This window comes from Alosa alosa, chromosome 3 (assembly GCF_017589495.1).
Source record: "Alosa alosa isolate M-15738 ecotype Scorff River chromosome 3, AALO_Geno_1.1, whole genome shotgun sequence".
NCBI lineage: Eukaryota > Metazoa > Chordata > Actinopteri > Clupeiformes > Clupeidae > Alosa > Alosa alosa.
In genome coordinates, this window is record NC_063191.1 from 15,233,379 (window position 1) to 15,252,061 (window position 18,683).

Here is an 18,683-nt window from a genome sequence, read left to right on the forward strand (position 1 = left end):
GTAAATTGGATGTAATGATGACATTTAGAGATGCAAATCAATTGTTCACATTTTTACACAGTTAATGTTTTGGTCACTTAACTGCCAAATATATTCCATCCAGTCGGATACCCCTTTGCCAGGTTTTATAAGCAGTCATTTTCTGTCAGTTGTGTTCAGTTTTAACCTTGGACTTTATGAATAATGGGGTTGCAAAAATATCAGAATTGAACTTGTTTTACATCAACAGCCCTGCAGCTCCTTCACACAGTTTCGCTAGCATGCCCCACCAACCCCCCTACTCTACATATTCAGGGTCCAATCTCACAATGATGACCAGAATCGAAAACAACACAATCTGTCTTTTTTTTTTTCAAAGAAAAGGCACTGCCACACAGCAAAAAAAGAGATCCGTTTGAATTCCCTTTGCCCACGGTGACTTCTAAATGGCACCATAAACACCTAGAGGTTTCTCTGCTCTCCACTGATAATATTTCCTCTGTTAGAACGCCCTTTGTTATTATAATTTGTGGGAAAACAATTTTATCTGGGCAACATGAACGCATTTTACACCAGGGAGCACCCCTAGGGCTGACGCGTTTTCATCTCCGTACCCGCAGACATTTGATGTGGGTAATTATGTCTCATTAAATCTCGGCGAAATTCCAATTAAACTGCAGATCGTAGAGAGGGAATTTTCTCCCACTGAGAAATCCTCGTTAAAAACCCCCACACATGTTTATTTATTTATATATGTATTTATTTATCTATTTAATCCTTGTTTTGAGTCAACTGTTAGAACCTCTGAGTTTTGTATTTGTTATTTATTTCTCCTGCTTATTTATTGTGTTTCTCTTCCCACCTCTTCCTCTCGTTGACAGACATCTGTCATCATTACTGCGTGCACTCCAAGGCCTGCACCCTGTCCAGCTCCGGCCATGTGGAGTGTGTGTGTCCTGCCAGGTACGAGGGCAACAAGTGCGACGTTGACAAGTGCCAGAGGTGTCACGGAGCTCCATGCATAATAGATAGCGACACCGGGGAGGTGGCCTGCAAGTAAGTCACAACTCCTCTGGGGACCAACAACTTTACACCTACTCTGCAAGTGGCATTACTATGGTACATTAGCTTTTTTCCATGATTTTCCATGACGACAATGTCAGCTGTATCATAGTTTTGACCATGGAAATGGAGATTTTGAAGGTCTTCCATGTTAAAAATCCATTATTATTATTAGTAGTAGTGACTGGCAGGTTAAGTAGGAAAAATAAAGAGTTGTCATCATATCCATGTGATGATATTCAGACGATACAGTATGAATTTCAAGTAAAACATTCCATTGTGCAGGCCCAGGGATAATGACAACGGATTCCAAAGTTCAGAATGATTTTAAATCATATATTTAGTATGACACTCCTAAACGACACCGTGTATAACCTCATTCAGAGTGGAAGGGAGCTCATATATGTTTGCAGTGACACCATTAGCCCACGCGGTAGTGAAGCTCCCTGAGACTTCAGGTTTGATCCTCTGCCTGCGCCCCCTTTCCTTGTCGAGTCAGCGAAACTGTCCAGGGCTCGCGGCACAGCTCTCGTGCAGAAGGTAGTTCACTCTAGTAGGTGGCACCATTAGCTCGGTGTCTGAACATAGCCCTTGGCACTCTCTCATTCCGATCTGCCTTTTTCCCCAGCTGCACGACGGGCAGAATAGCACCCAGCTGCCAGCTCTGTGATGGCTACTGCTACAACGGGGGCACCTGTCACCTGGATCCAGACACAAATCTGCCCTTCTGCCAGTAAGTAATCACGCCTTGGCAGTTTCTCTCTCTCTCTCTCTTTTTTTAAACCAGCAGAAGCTGTGCTCCACTGACACCCAATTCTCTTTCAATTATAGCCTAAGCAGCTTGTAAACTGTAATTGTAAGTGCTGTGATGGTGTTGATACTATTAGAGAGGGCGGTTTAAGAGGAGGGCAATGACGGCATGTGAGTCGGAATATGGATTAGGTACCTTGCTGTAGGATACACGGGGGTTTTAAGAGAGATAGATAGATAGATAGATAGATAGACATAATTTGAAAAGATGGCAAACCTCGAAGACACGTGTTGTAAAACTCTTTCAGGTTGGACAGGGATTTGGCATGTTTTTTTTTTGTAAAGTTTATGATAAATGCATTTTGTTTTGTGTATACTGTACATAACTGTTAAAATGACTGTGAACACAGAGAGAAAGTGAGAGGAATTGTCTCTTACCATAAACATGTTTTGAGTTTTACTAAGATCAATTCTCCCCAATCATCTTTTGTAGCTAAATTGCCATGTGTGGATGTGTGTGCCTATGACTGGCACAAGTGAGAAGAGGGAATCAATTTCAATAAACCTGTTTTGAGTTTTACTAAGATCAATTCTCCCCAATCATCTTTTGTAGCTGAAATGCCATGTGTGGATGTGTGTGCCTATGACTGACACAAGTGAGAAGAGGGACTCAATTTCTATGCAAATGATCCTCATCTCATTTTCTGTAAGGTTAACAGATCCCGATAATGTGGTTTATTCAATGGCACTGAGACACTGGCAAACCTGTGGGATGATGGATTTGTCTGTGTCAAGAAATCATAATGTTTGACCTTAGGCTCTGACGAGGTAAATGAATGTCTCATCCCAGTCACAGATAACAAACAAAGAAACGAGAATTACCCGACTTGGTTGCTAATGTGGTGGTGGTGCCTCTGCTGTACTGGGGGAGTAGGGATGTGTCATCATGTTATTTCATGTATCTCATCTCTCTGGGATAATTATGATCAAACAGGATTACACAGTGTATCAACATTGCATATGGAAATGTGGAAAAGCTTATCCGCTTTGAGTGTATTTGCTGTGACCAGGTTATGGCAATCAAATGTTGCCAAAGATTTCTTCTCCTCTCCGGGATGAATGATGAGTCTGAATTAGATAAGCATCCATATTTCTTTTTTATTTACCTATGTTCAGAGGATTTGGTATAGCTTGTTTTCGTGCACATATGAAGAGTGCATACTTCAGTCCTCTTGGAGTGTAAGAAAAACAGACTAAGCTACCATTATTTCATCATACCATTGCACTGCTTATGTGGAGACAACCTTGCAAGCAGTTGTTGCTGACATAACTGATTAGATGCTAGATACAGTGGTCTCTACTGAGAAAATATTGCTGGAGGGTGGTGCATTTTAGGTCAGCTTAGTTTGATTCTGCTATGTGTTTTAGAAAAGATGTTTCTTCTGACACCCAATATTGTAAGGAGTTTGGGTATGGCGTTGAATGCATGCAGGCGTTTTAAGGCTGGCAGCTACCCAAGATTGTGCCTGAAGCTTGGGTGCTGTCGAGCATGTAGAATTTTATGAAATATAACAAGCTGATGAAAAAGAAGTAGCCATGGTAGCAGAGCAGTTTGTAAATGAGTGTTATCCCCTTATGAAGCAAATTGCCAGTTAGATGAGCTATGTGGCGCAGGCATAGAATGCATAACAAATCATGGCCATTTTTTTCCCTCCGAGAAATGATTGTGTATATGCTACAGCTTTTGTGTCTGCTAGTCCATAGATCATTTTCTTGTGATTTGACAATAGTGGAAAGAGACCTTAGGTATTCATCCAGCACCTACAGAATGAAACAATTTCAGACAGTTTCAGTTTAAAGTATAAAGCAAGCCATTATTTGTTCTTTAAATATATTCAATCATTTCATTACAGAAAGTAATCATTGGTACACAACACTTTGAAACACTTTGAAACTTGACACTATATATATATATAGCTATAGCATGGACTGTTTGCATTTGAGAGGACTTCACAACCAAGTTAGGACAACAAATATGCACATCACACACAAACACACACACCCATTCCGCATCATTTATCACAATTTCATGCCTTTCAGATCAGGGGCCGGTCTCTTCCGTTTGCAAATAAGTGACAACACTGCTTGCAAGAGGGGCTTTCACTTGCTTAGACAATGCATTTCAAAGGGCAAGGACATATTGTTTTGTTGCTAAAATGTGTATTGTCTTTTTTAAGCCATTGATGTGAAAGCAACTAACATAAAAGAGGGTGTGTGAATACAGTGATTTCCTGCAAAGTGGTCACTCCTGCAACGCAAAACTTTGTAATAGTAACTATTTGACTCAACATATAACTGGGCACAGTCGCAAAATGGAAACAAAGACACTGACAGATCTAACGTCAAAAGTTTGTGCTATCGAGAAAACTCTTGACAGAAAGAACTCTGTTTACTTTTCCGCATTTTGTTTCTGATGTTCATCCTTCATGGCAACAAAGTGGTCTCATTCTTTTTTTTTCTTTCTCTCTACCGTTGTGCTGTTCCGTTGTTCTCTTTGTCCGCAATGCTTTGATGCCAGTGTCTTAGTCGACTTATGTGTTTCCCCGCAATTTCTTGCAGCTGCACAGCTAGCTTCAAGAACCAGCGCTGCGACGAGCGGGCCAACCAGTGTGATTACTACTGTCAGAACGAGGGGATATGCACAATAACAGCCTTTAACAAACCCCACTGCAAGTAGGTCCCCACAACTCCATGTCCCCGCAATGCCGAGTCCCCATAAAGCACCATTTGTCAGTACGGGACTGGGGCCTCATCTTCTGCCCAGTCCCAGTCCTCCATCGTGTCCATGAGTGGCGCCGATCCACATGCATTAGAGGCAACGGCATCATGTGGTCCGCACTAGCCCTGTCTGCCATTTCATAATGGAGCCCATAGACATTCACCATTCTGCAGTCACTGAAAGGTGGTTGTGTGTGTGTGTGTGTGTGTGTGTGTGTGTGTGTGTGTGTGTGTGTGTGTGTGTGTGTGTGTGTGTGTGTGTGTGTGTGTGTGAGAGAGAGAGAAGAGAGTGTGTGTATGTGTGTGTGTGTGTGTGTGTGAGAGAGAGAGCTGTGTGTGTGTGTGTGTGCGAGAGAGAGAGAGAGGTTTGCAGATCTTTCCTTATGGGTACTGTATGCGTGAAACAAATTTGTTTTCTTCCCAGTGCATTCCAAATTCAACCAATTACTTACACAGATGATTGTTCTGGGAGCCTTATTTGCATCTGGGTAGTGTGTGGTGATGGTTGTTAAAAACGCTTTTCAGTGAGTAATAGCTAAATTATATGTTGCTTATGAGCACATTCCTCATCGTTCAATCCAGTTCCTATTTTTTTTTCTCTTTTCTTTTTTTTCTCCCCAGTGCAGTTGGAAGGGAATCTTATAATTTAATCAAAGTAATGCAGAGTTCTGCTAATTGTCTCCAAAAAGTTTTTAATTTCCTCCAATGGATCCCATTTAATCAGCATTTAATCTTGCAGGATCATATCGTAGCACGCTCTCATTCTCTTATCACGCCGAACGCCCATCCATTCTTCTGTTCTCTTATTCCCATTGGTGTGTTTTCAACCTCAGCGCCCCAGCGATGGAAATCAGCATGACGACTGAGCGTGCTCACTCCTCCCACCAATCACACACAGTGACTCATCACTTTCCTCCTATATCATGACTCATCCTTTCTGTTCAGTCTGTTGATTGTTACCTCTGGGGATCTGGGGGTGAGGGCAGGTAGTTAACATTATACTCTATGACTTATTTATATCTCTGTGTGTGTGTGTTTGTTCATCCTTTCTGTCGGATGTGAAGGATGTGTGTGTTGCCTTATTGAGGCTGAGGCCGATAGTGACTCTTGATCTCTCGGAGAACGCCAGCTGTTTGATTATTAGACATTGGCTCATTCCACCCTGCCTCTCTCTCTCTCTCTCTCACTCTTTCACCTCCTCTCACTCTCTCTCTCTCTCTCTCTCTCTCTCTCTCTCTCTCTGTTCCATCACCTAGGTGTTCTGCAAACTGGTCAGGTACACAGTGTGAGAGGCCGGCACCTAAGAGCAGTCGCTCTGACAACACCAGCCCAGGTGAGCGTTACAGGCATCAACCCAACAAACCAGCAGCCAGCCATAACAACGCTCATTTTAAACAATGCAAACAGTGGCGCTTATCATCTGATGTACAGCTGACAGTTATGTTAGAACAGCACATTTCAAGGTACACTATCCCAAACCAATCAGCATGTTGCTTCTGGAGTACATGAACAACCTTTATGAACAACCTTTCACCAGAATGAATGACTGCACCATACAGATATCCACTTGACTTTGCCTACAATACATAGACTGTAAAGAGATAAACACTGGTGTGTGTGTGTGTGTGCGAGAGAGAGAGAGAGAGTTTGCAGATCTTTCCTTATGGGTACTGTATCGTGAAACAAATTTGTTTTCTTCCCAGTGCATTCCAAATTCAACCAATTACTTACACAGATGATTGTTCTGGGAGCCTTATTTGCATCTGGGTAGTGTGTGGTGATGGTTGTTAAAAAGCGGCTTTTCAGTGAGTAATAGCTAAATTATATGTTGCTTTATGAGCACATTCCTCATCGTTCAATCCAGTTCCTATTTTTTTTTCTCTTTTCTTTTTTTTCTCCCCAGTGCAGTTGGAAGGGAATCTTATAATTTAATCAAAGTAATGCAGAGTTCTGCTAATTGTCTCCAAAAAGTTTTTAATTTCCTCCAATGGATCCCATTTAATCAGCATTTAATCTTGCAGGATCATATCGTAAGCACTCTCATTCTCTTATCCATGACGCCCATCCATTCTTCTGTTCTCTTATTCCCATTGGTGTGTTTTTTCAACCTCAAGCGCCCCAGCGATGGAAATCAGCATGACGACTGAGCGTGCTCACTCCTCCCACCAATCACACACAGTGACTCATCACTTTCCTCCTATATCATGACTCATCCTTTCTGTTCAGTCTGTTGATTGTTACCTCTGGGGATCTGGGGGTGAGGGCAGGTAGTTAACATTATACTCTATGACTTATTTATATCTCTGTGTGTGTGTGTGTTTGTTCATCCTTTCTGTCGGATGTGAAGGATGTGTGTGTTGCCTTATTGAGGCTGAGGCCAATAGTGACTCTTGATCTCTCGGAGAACGCCAGCTGTTTGATTATTAGACATTGGCTCATTCCGAATCTCTCTCTCTCTCTCACTCTTTCTCTCTCTCCTCTCTCTCTCTCTCTCTCTCTCTCTCTCTCTCTCTCTCTCTCTCTCTCTCTCTGTTCCATCACCTAGGTGTTCTGCAAACTGGTCAGGTACACAGTGTGAGAGGCCGGCACCTAAGAGCAGTCGCTCTGACAACACCAGCCCAGGTGAGCGCTACAGGCATCAACCCAACAAACCAGCAGCCAGCCATAACAACGTTCATTTTAAACAATGCAAACAGTGGCGCTATCATCTGATGTACAGCTGACAGTTATGTTAGAACAGCACATTTCAAGGTACACTATCCCAACCAATCAGCATGTTGCTTCTGGAGTACATGAACAACCTTTATGAACAACCTTTCACCAGAATGAATGACTGCACCATACAGATATCCACTTGACTTTGCCTACAATACATAGACTGTAAAGAGATAAACACTGTCAGGTGGGTCGTCTAGTCAGATACGTATTATTCCTCCTGAACTGGAGGTGATAACGGAGATCAGCTATTCACCATGACGTAATCTGTATCTTGGTCATGCACAGGCAAGGAATTGAACATGTCTGGTACAAACTGGAAACAGTTTAGCATGAAGGCCCCAGTGTGGGGAGTCTCCTACCTGGCTGCTAGAACATTCTGTAAGCCATGGATGGATGAGTGTGTCAGTGGCAGTTTGAGATGAACTGAAAGGGAGTAAAAATGACACTGACATCAGCAGTCCATCCTGGAGTGTGGCACATGGTTAGAATCTAATATAGGTGAGGTTATTAATATGATGCTTATCAAACATGTTGTAGGCCTTTGTGAGGCATATGTGTTTAAGATTAAAATCCATTTTTATGTATGGCTGAAACACACTTGACTTATCTCTGTGTGTGTGTGTGTGTGTGTGTGTTTGTGCACTGTTTTATGTGTACATGTTATGCCAGAGCAAATACCAGAGAACACAGCATATGTTCTTTATTTGAAAAGCGGATAGTCCGATTTCACAGCTGCTTCTGAACATATATCTGTCAGGCGTGCGTGTACATTATTTAAGCCCATCTGTATGTACCCAGGGGAGACTGTCTGAGTCTGGGGTTTTTCACGGCTTGCTTTACCCATAAGTATTTGGACTGTGTTTGGGATTATGACCCCCTCCCTCCCTCCATTCCTCCTCCCTCCATCCATCCTCCCTCCATTCCTCCCCTCCTGTTCTCTCTGTTTTAGGAAGCATAGCAATCATTGTGCCACTAGTGCTGCTGGTGATTCTGATAACAACCGTGGTGGCCGGCGTGTTGATCTGCAAAAGAAGGCAAAGGTATCTCCACACGCTGATAGGGCTTTTTCCCCTTTTATGAACAGTAAACAGTGTATCCAGATGCATGATTTAAAAGGTTTGCATCCAAAAGCCTCTTTTGGTTCAAAGCATGATGATTTGAAATGCATGTTACAAAAGCATATGTACAATGCATATGCAGTACACACATGCAATGAGAGAATTTGGACTAAAGCACATTATCATGGTATGAGCACTGTTTTGTGCATGTATTCTACGGTAGTTAGTTCACTGTTTACCACAAAGCCACTAGAATTTTATCCTTAATTCCTATTTTACATGAATTGTTATCGTGAAATATAGTCATCAAGCAGAGGCAAGCTTCTTCTATTCTGGGAACAGGTTGGTAGAGACCATTTAAATGGCAACAGTGTATTTAGCCTATGTGTGGGAAGTATAAAAATTAACTGCTCTGCCTTTGTTATATGAAAGCATGTTGTACATCTTATATCACTATCAATATGTGGAAGTTACTCAATATTCCATAGAGTATTTATACATATGGGTACATATTGATAGATATAGCTACAACTGTGGGATGATACAGAGTGGTGATATTGTTTGATATTGTTATGTTTTATTTTACGTTTGCATGGGTAGTTTAAAAAGTCTATCTCCCAGGGGCAAGCGAGTCCAGAGGCAGCCTATGACCAACGGAGGGCTGAACGTGGAGATCGGCAACCCGTCCTACAACATGTATGAGGTGGACCACGACAACCACGCCGACGCCGCGGGCAGCCTCCTCAAGCCCAACTTCACTCTAGACCCGCACAAGGTCTGTCTCTTTCCTCCTGACACATGGCTATTTCCAGTTACAGCTGTGTCTCTTTGTAGCAACATTGTTATCATTGGCAAGTTATTTTTTTAATGCAAATTACTAAATGTAAATGTTAATGTATAACATTCCAGGGTGTGCTATCAGTAAAGTCAGCGGCTGAAATAAAAATTCCCGGCTGAATCTCAGGCGCCTTATCTTCCGAGGCTCGTCTACTCTCTGTGCTGTTCTGTGACAGTGATCATTTAGGGGCTGTTCATCCGACTAACAATGAGAGAGACATTAATTCACCCTTTCTCACACTCAGTCACCTCTTATCTGACATGCTTGTCTTTCTCCCCGCTAACCCACAGCATTACAAATGAATGGTAAAAATCTTCATTGAACTTGTTATCTGCTGACTAACTGGCTTCTCAGCTCAGAGTCGAAGCGTCTCTTTCTGTTTCCCCCCTGCCTCATCCTATCTGACATCTGCTGTTGCCACCCTTACGTAGATCTGTGTTTATTGAGCATGACTGGAAGAATTCTACACTGATACACTATTATTTGTTTGTTTGTTTGTTTGTTTGTTTGTTTGTTTATTTATTTATTTATTTATTTATTTATTTATGTATTTATTTAATTTATTTTATTTTTATTTGTTTTGCTATATGCTATTCTTGCTAACATGAAGCTTATTTGAAGTAGACAATTACAGCAGGACAATTGACCCAGCACATTTTACTCACCAATAAATTATAGACTTTGTCATGTCAGACAACAAGTAATCTGAGGTCCACCAAAACACATGAGTATGAGGTGTTAGCAGGAGATGAAATCTCCAAAAGTTATCTTTAAGGTGGCCATATTGAGCTAATATTTGAAATCATAATTTATAATGTCCTGTCAGTTGCCATGTGTAGGTATCAAGTGTCCTTTAATGGTTGAGTGATAACTTCATGGTAATGTAATAATGAAACTGAGAATGTCCTTCAGTTTATAATTTATCTAAATGACTTTCTAGGAACAGTTAATTTCATTAAGAATTCATTTCACATTGATTTTGGAAACCCTGTGGCTGTTATGTTATTGGAGTACTGATGTTATCATGATGGCAGGGTTCTCTGTGGGTAGGTAGGTATGAGGAAAACATGGGGAACAAGATATGGGTAAAACATGGGGAATGAGGTATGAGGCAAATATGGGAAAAGAGGTAAGGGGCAAATATGGGAAAAGAGGTATGGGGCAAATATGAGGCAAGAGGTGTGGGGCAAATATGAGGAAAGAGGTATGGGGAAAATATGGGGAAATATTGTTGTTGTTGTTGTTTAGTCACTGACTGGATGTATGTGGCTGTCGGGGCTGAGCAGTCGGAGTGTGTGACATGTTTATCATGTTGAGTCACTGGCCTGGTGTATGTTGTAGGGCTGGTGTGTGCAATCCAGTGACCCTCGTACCATCAACATTCACACAGTCCAAAAAGAAGTCATACCTGGACAGGTGAAGCATGGAGATGACGTGAACGTGTTGTGTTGTGTCATTGTTGTCATCAATTCATTAGGGTGGATATCGCCTCTAATGAATTATTCATGAGTACGATCTGTTTGCGTGTACACAAGTTTGCTTGTTTACCCCTGTTGTATTTCAAGATCCCCACACAATGATAACTCACAGTTGATATACTGTAGTAATATCTAATGAGGCTAATTTGATCTGTAGAACCAAAGAGATCTCACATGGCTTCTGGATATATCACATCCTGGGCTTGAGGACCCTACAGAGAACATCCTTCTCCTTCTTCTCCTGCATCAGTTGGTTCTTGACAAACACAGGAGGCATAGCAACAGATACCGGCTGCTATTTTAATCCCAGTATGGCAGGCTCAATCAATTGCGCGCAATCAAGGCGCAATCATCTGAGCAACCTTCTAAGTGGCGTGTCGAGGCCGCAGTAGGTCACCGTGCCCTTGCAGGAATGAATGTTTTGATGACATTACACTGCATGATTAGCCACAGTAACACTTTGCCGGTGGGAAAGGGTAGAGAGCAGCTGTTAGTTGCACTACAATGAAAATGAACCCTGTCAATCATCCTGCATTCCACGCTTTTTGTTTTGGTCTTTAGATCAAAGGTGTCAAATATGTTGCCATATCGCACACTAATTGGCAGTGTTGTAAATTTACTGGACTGGAACAAATTATCACAATAACCAGTGTAATTGCAATACCATACTATCAAAACTGGTTAGAACTGGTTCCTTGTTCAGAATAAAAGTTACTCATGTCTATACTGTTATACAACTTTTTGTTGTGGATTCAAATAAACACCTTCAGTAGTTAATCTGTATTCATTCTCCAGCTTGTCAGACTTGTTTACACAGCTAACCAAGCCTGTCTGTGTGCTTTCATGGTCTGTTATTACAAAGATAGCCACTGTCTTCCCAGTGTCCCTCACACTGTGTTGTCTGCATTTCAATGCCAAATTTGCATGTCTGTTATACTCATTATAAGCATCAAACTTGTTAATTGTCTTTCATTCTTTTGTCTAACCAAATGAAAGATATCAAGACATGTCGGGGGCTAATTTGAATGACAGGCAAAGCTACAATGTGTCCAAGACTTGAACTAAACAATAAGCTTGTGACATGTTGCACTCTTTGCTCATTATTCAAAACATAGGGCTGCTCATTTTTGTTCAAGTTTGTTTTGTGTGTCTGTCTCATCATGGCTCTCTTTGTCACAGCCTATGAACTACTCGAACCCTGTCTACGCGAAGATCTACCTGGACGGCCAGAACTGTCGGAAGCCAGTCATCAACATTGATGAGCGGAGAGAGCTACTCCCAAAGAAACTAGAGGGCGCTATTCGAGAGACTGCCGCATAGCCTGACCTTACGCTTTCTACTCCTTTTTTACGTCCGTGTAAAAAGTGTAAAAAAGAAAAAAACAAAAATAAACAAATGGAGGGGGATAAAGACAAGATTTTTTGTATTTCCTATCAGGTTGGGATAACTAATTTAGGTTTGTTTTGACATCAGCATTACCTCTGTGTCTCTGTGTTCACAGCCCTGGACGTAATATTTGTCTGTTATATTTGTTTCTGTTTTTATTTTCTCTGTTTGTTACTTGTTTTTTTTTTTTAATGGACATACGTATACTACATTATATATGATGTTGATATAAGAAGCTGCTCATTTGCAAATTACCTTACTTATATAAGTAAACCACAGTAGCAAATGAAATCTATTCGGTTTTTCATGTTGTGTTATGAAATTAGCTTTTGCTATGTGGGACAATAACTTGCTTTCATGGCTTCCTGTAACTGCAGTTTCTACAAGGGTTATTTTACTTTGACAACAGCACTTGTTTAATTGTGCTCTGTTGTGTTATACTGAGAATTCAAAGCAAATGTTTTTTTTTTGTCTCAAATGTTTGGTCACATATCACTTTTTTCCCGTTTAGCTTTTCCTTCATCCACATGCTTTTTTGTTTAAACAATGGCTGTGGTCATGGTTCGAACGACCTCGCTATAGCCAAGCTGTTGTGGTCCAGCAGTGTTGAATGAACAAACACACAAACAAACCAACCTCTGTTCAGTCTCCAATGCATTGTTTGGCTTTGTCCAGGATGATATAAAAAAGAAGAAATGCTGCATAAATCCCACGTTTATATCCAGTCCAGTCAAGGGATATTTTTAAGCAGATTCAGTTTTACACTGTCATGTGTTTCTCTCTCTCTCTCTCTCTCTCTCTCTCTCTCTCTCTCTCTCTCCCTAAGCCTTTAAACCGGTGTGATGCCATAGAAAAAGCTCAAATACATTGTTAATGGAAATGTACAGCGTCCATAACGATAACTGACTCTTTTGATTCTTTTGGTGTCAGCCATCAGCCACCTTGGAAATCAGCCTGTTAAAAATGAGCACATGTGAATAGTATGTTGAGACATCTAGACTGCTCCAAATGTCCCCTAATGGCTCAAAGCGACTGGAACCCGAGAGTATTCTCTACATAATGACTGCTTGTGTAAGTGAAAGTATCTGCTTATATCCAGCACAGTGTTTCACCCATCCACCATACGCTTAGGGCTGAGCTACACCAGGCACGTAACTGAAGCGTTCTGTTCGCGTTGTGTCTGCTGCAACAATTAGCTTCCACTATACAATCAATGGATGTAGCTACACCAGACGTGATAGCGGTGCGTACGTTCGAAAAAAAATAGACCATTTGTCTAAAATGGATCTTACGCGTTGTGAACGGAACGCTTCAGTTACGCGCCTGGTGTAGCTTCCCTGTTACTACACATTAAGATTACTTGGAGAGGACTTGACATGACCTTACTGTTACATGGCAATTTTAGAGTATTATATATGAAGTCATTTCATCTGCTCCTCCAGAAAGAAAGGCGGATGAACAGAACAGATTTTATAATTTTGTATTTGATTTGTATGTCGTTTGGCTGCTTGTATTTTGAAGAACTGTATTAAATGTAAGTACTTTTATATATAAAAAAGTGAATCAATATAAAATAAAGGCATTTTATTTCCATTTCACATCCTGTGATCTTTCTTGCTAAAAATCTGTGTCAAGTGTGATCACAAAAACAATGCCAACCTATCAGACCATAAATGGAACTGGCTAAATGACATAATCGGCAAATAACATTGTATCAGAAGAGATAACTAGAAAGATGGAAGATCCAGGGTGAAAGATTCATCATTACAGTCTGAAAACCTGTAATTTCTCTTGCTGTTTTGTGTTTGTGTTGTTTTGTGTGTGAAAGTGTATTTTTATTCACACATACTGTACATACCATCCTTATGCTACTTCTTTACCTGGTATATTTCTGAGTTAATGAAATTGGTACTATGTCAGACTATCCATCGGACTGGTGCAGTAACACAAGTAGTGTGAAAGAAAGGAACACCTCTGTTCTACCGTTCCAACTCAAGGTCTATCTGCAGATGGTAGAGTAAGACTATTTTGTGACATATTAGTTCAGTCACATTTGTCCAAAATGCCTAAATGAGCCAGAGCCAATAGTGTATATTCATGTGGTGCTGATATTACCAAGATAATGCTGTCCTGCTTCAACAGAAAGGTCACTGGTCTCAACTACTGCTGTCTACTTCTGCCTGCAGTGACTGAGAAGTGCTTGAGAGTTATGAGGGCCTCTCCTAGCGGTCAGCCTAATGAAAGTCAATAATGTTGTGAGGAGGTCTGGAGAGGTTTACTGCCTTGGATGGGCTGGATGAAGTAGTTAAGAATTCAAATAGCCGCCTGTCCATTACTCACAGAGAAAGACAGAGAGAGAACATAAAATGATGTGATGCATAATGCAACCAGTTCAAGATGAAGGACCCATGGCCTTGGCGAGGGATGGTAGGTAATTGGTAAGAGCAATAATAGTTCCTGTAAGACTATTGTACATGTATAGAACTTGTCATCACCTTTCATCTGATGAATACTGCAGTTTAAACTCTGACCTGACACCACTTTTTGAATAGCTTTTGTAACCTATGGAATAAAGGCTTATGGTTTCCCTATAGAAAATGTACCTTCACCTTCATTCCGACTGAGCTGGCTATATATACCGCCTGTGCAATTTCTCCTCTTTACCTGCCAGTAGGCTTGAGTACTCTCTTAAACATGCACAGGTCTAAAAGCCTGCTGGGTTCATTTTACTGGATTCAGGTGTCAGTCGCTCAGCCTCCATGAGTGATTAGGGCTGTGGGAACATAGGGCTGACCCCCTTCCTTCCACCTCCATGTCCTTCTACCACTATCTCCTTCGATCACACCTTGACTACTATTTAAACTTCTGCACTCTCGTCCTCTGGTAGTAGTACTTTGTTATAGCAGTGTTATTGTTACCTCCTTGGCTATGTGTCGCTTGAATGCTATGGTTGGTGGATGGGGCGTGATACCGTCCGCTCTGGGGTCTACTGAGGCCATCCGAGCCTCCTCACATGAACCGTCCTCGAGGCTCACTGACGTCTGTTTTGGAGACTTTTGGAGCACAAAGAGAGGAGAGCGGGAGGCCATATGTTTTTTTTTATTTATAGCAGAGTTTATTCTCTCTGTCCCCTGCATAAATCCATACACAAGAAGCCAGGGACGAACATTAGGTTTGCGAAGATTAAACCCAAAACAAGAGTTGGCAATAGGGTGAGATAATTGCTCTTGATAAGTACGGGAACATCAGACAGTGCCAGTTTTCTCTAATGCACTGGGCCTCTGAGGTCAAACCAATTTATTGACATGAAAACAAGGGTGGTAGGTCATTTTATTTTCCTTCTAATCTCACTCTTTCACTTACTTTTCTCTGTCTCTCTCTCTCTCTCTGCTATTCTGTTGTATTAATTACCTATCATTTATATCCTTTCTGGGTGGTATTGTGGTTAAGACGTTTAAATCCTCATACTTTGGTGACATTATCTAAACTGAATCCTCACACAAGTGATTTTAATCCTATTAATGAATTAACAAGGCTAAAGCTGAAGCACACTCTCGCGTGCAAAAACACACACACACACACACACACACCATTCTGGCATTTTGCTTTGGTTGATTGAATTATCAAATTATTTCTCATCTATTGGATTGTAAGCAAAACTGTGTGGTACGTTTGGATTAGTGTCATTGTTCGTTTTTCCAAGTGACAGACACAACAAGAACACATGATACATTTTTAATTGCTCTGTTCTGAGGAAAACTGTGCTGTTTTAAGAAGGAATTATTAGCACGGAGACAGATAAGGACAAGACACTCCATCCAGTCAAATATGATCATTAACATCAACTCATCAGCATCATATTCTTCGGAAGTAAATGCGTCTCTATTGACAACAGCTCCTTTGGTCCTCTCTGTGCTAGGCAGATGCGTTTCTAATTACGCTGTTCACTGATTCCTCCACAGCTAGCTGCGCAATCTTAATCAAAGAGGGCTTTGAGAATATACTTTTAATGTTTCCTCGTTTCTTTCTCTCTTAATATCATCCTGGTATTATATTTAGGAAAAGTCACAAGCAAAATAATTACCAACCAAGATTTGGAGCCCTGAACGTCCCTGCCTGTTTCTCCGCTGATGAGAAGCGCTACCTCAGAAGGTCTTTGTGCATTTGACTAATGATAATGAGAGACGGTAAATAAGGCAGGACAGTTATTAATATAATTACCAGGACAGGCAAACATTGCCACAGAGGCAGCCTGCGCTATACACTTTTTTAATTAATTACTAGGAATCCAGGAGTGCAGTCAAGGACAGCCACCACTTTTACCTAAGATGACGTCTAACAGCTACAGGGTTATACCAGATGACGTCTAACAGCTGCAGGGTTATACCAGATGACGTCTAACAGCTGCAGGGTTATGGTCAACCAGATGACATCTTACGGCTGCAGGGTTATGGGTAACCAGATGTCATCTTACGGCAGTAGGGTTATGGTTAACCAGATGACGTCTAAGGCAGCAGGGTTATGGGTAACCAGATGACGTCTAACGGCTGAAGTGTTATGGGTAACCAGATGACGTCTTACGGCTGAAGGCATATGGTTAACCAGATAACATCTTACGGCTGAAGGGTTATGGGTAATCAGATGACGTCTAACAGCTGCAGGGTTATACCAGATTATGTCTTATGGTAGCAGGGTTATGGGTAACCAGATGACGTCTTACGGCTGCAGGGTTATACCAGATGACGTCTAACAGCTGCAGGGTTATACCAGATGACGTCTTACAGCTGCAGGGTTATGGTTAATCAGATGACGTCTTATGCCTGGAGGCTTATGGGTAACCAGATGACGCCTAAGGCAGCAGGGTTATGGGTAACCAGATGTCGCCTCCACGGCAGTAGGGTTATGGGTAACCAGATGACGCCCACGGCTGCAGGGTTATGGGTAACCAGATGACGTCTGTTCTACGGCTGCAGGGTTATGGTTGGCATGTGGTGTGATGAATGATGAATGATGTATAACAACCTAGTGTACAGTCATCACTTGTTATGTGCCAATAACTCTGAAAATTGGATTAGGTGGGAGTGTGTTTTGTGTGTGTGTGTGTGTGTGTGTGTGTGTGTGTGTGTGTATGTGTGCGTGTGAGTGTGAGTGACTGTAGGGGAGGGTGGGGGTGGGGTACTAAAAATATTCTCCTTTGAGGAACACCAAGTGTGTAGTCAAATATCGAAAAGTGGTGGAGGGGGGGGGGTTGAAAGTGACAAATGATGGCAATTCATCGAAGCTTCTATTAGCAATAAAGGCTCCAATAATCATGACATCTAAGGATGTCTGCCATTGATTAAATAATGCAGCTGGCTGATTTTTATTCCTAATGTGAAATTTGAAAATTGTGTAAAAAGGAACGTCGCCTGGGCAGGACCCCGAAATATTCATTACGACAATCAATATTGTGGTCGGGGCGCAGTGTGATATCGCTCTAATGTTCTCCACTTGCTTGCACATGCCTGATTGATGCTCTTCATTTTACCCCTCCTCAGTCAGCATTAGGATTGGCAATAAAAGAAGCCAAGTTCATCCAATATGAACAAATGGGGAGAGGGCTATGAATATGTATTATTCCACAGGCTCAGAGGCATGAGTGGAGGATTTGGTTACAAGAACACACAGGGGGTGTGAAAGGTCAACTTGTGTTCCTGCTGACCGTGGGGTTCATGATTGTGTGATCATGACACGGACGCCCACACTGTGAGAGCAAGGGTGCAGAAAACATGTGCAGTCTCTTCTCATGGGGAAATAACAGCATTGTGGAAGGTTATGTTTTTCCTCCTCTGTGTTTGAATATGACAGAGTGATTATATGGACTTATTCCACTGCTTGGTTGAATTTCCCATTGTCCTACGTAATTTAGAACGATCATTAACCGTATGTTTTTTGCACACCTATGAAGTAGATACATTTTTTTGGCCGTATCACACTAGTATATTAATTCGCCGAACTCGTTGTGAAGTTTAAATGAACTGTCACGTTGGATCCGAGCTGTAAAATGCAGACGTTCAGAACATAACAACATTGTAGCATATGACAAGGTCCGCTCCGCTTCGGGGCCGTTTTACAACCTCGACCATGCATTCATTTCTGTGAACAGACCACCGTGTTGTCCATTATCCCGTACATATTTTATGGTACTATTGCATAGTTCAATTTTACATTGCATGCCTTTATTCAGATTGAGATAGAAAAAAAAGTGGCGCTTCACCCTCGTTTCTGGTATCATGGTTGAAGCACGGACATACATATTTAGTCTACATTAGTTAATCCAGTGTTTTTCAACCTTTTTTGTTCCAGAGCACACTTTTGACACTTAAAATGTCCCACGGCACACTAACATCCTGTGTGAAGAAAAAATAAACATACCATAGCCTAAAATTTCAAATAATACACAGATATGGCCTTATTATTAGCCTAGAAATCTAGACTTTAGCGGCAGCAAATTACATTAGTGCCAGGGCTAAAGCGCTTTGGTTTGAACTAGCCAACCAAGCGTGTATAGAGTCGTTAGGTGGGCTTAAATAATGGGATGGCAGAGTTGCAACGGTTTGGCTTGTCCTATTGCATGCAGTTGCTGGGAATTTGAAA

At 41.5% G+C, this 18,683-nt stretch overlaps 1 protein-coding gene across 9 annotated transcripts in view; it reads left to right on the forward strand.

Annotated features, from left to right (window-relative positions):
- The window catches only part of LOC125291559 (low-density lipoprotein receptor-related protein 1B-like), a 344,912-nt gene extending 331,272 nt beyond the window's left edge, over positions 1-13,640 (forward strand). For 3 of the 9 annotated variants that reach the window (XM_048238347.1, XM_048238348.1, XM_048238355.1), the window contains 8 exons: positions 861-1,035; positions 1,670-1,774; positions 4,411-4,524; positions 5,826-5,902; positions 8,237-8,327; positions 8,946-9,120; positions 10,525-10,599; positions 11,841-13,640. In XM_048238347.1, the coding sequence (XP_048094304.1) occupies positions 861-1,035; positions 1,670-1,774; positions 4,411-4,524; positions 5,826-5,902; positions 8,237-8,327; positions 8,946-9,120; positions 10,525-10,599; positions 11,841-11,981 (953 nt within the window). In that variant the 3' untranslated portion in view covers positions 11,982-13,640. The remainder of the gene's footprint in view (positions 1-860; positions 1,036-1,669; positions 1,775-4,410; positions 4,525-5,825; positions 5,903-8,236; positions 8,328-8,945; positions 9,121-10,524; positions 10,600-11,840) is intronic. The other 6 variants (XM_048238349.1, XM_048238351.1, XM_048238358.1 and 3 more) reach the window with 4 other exon arrangements.
- The last annotated feature ends 5,043 nt before the right edge of the window (positions 13,641-18,683 follow it).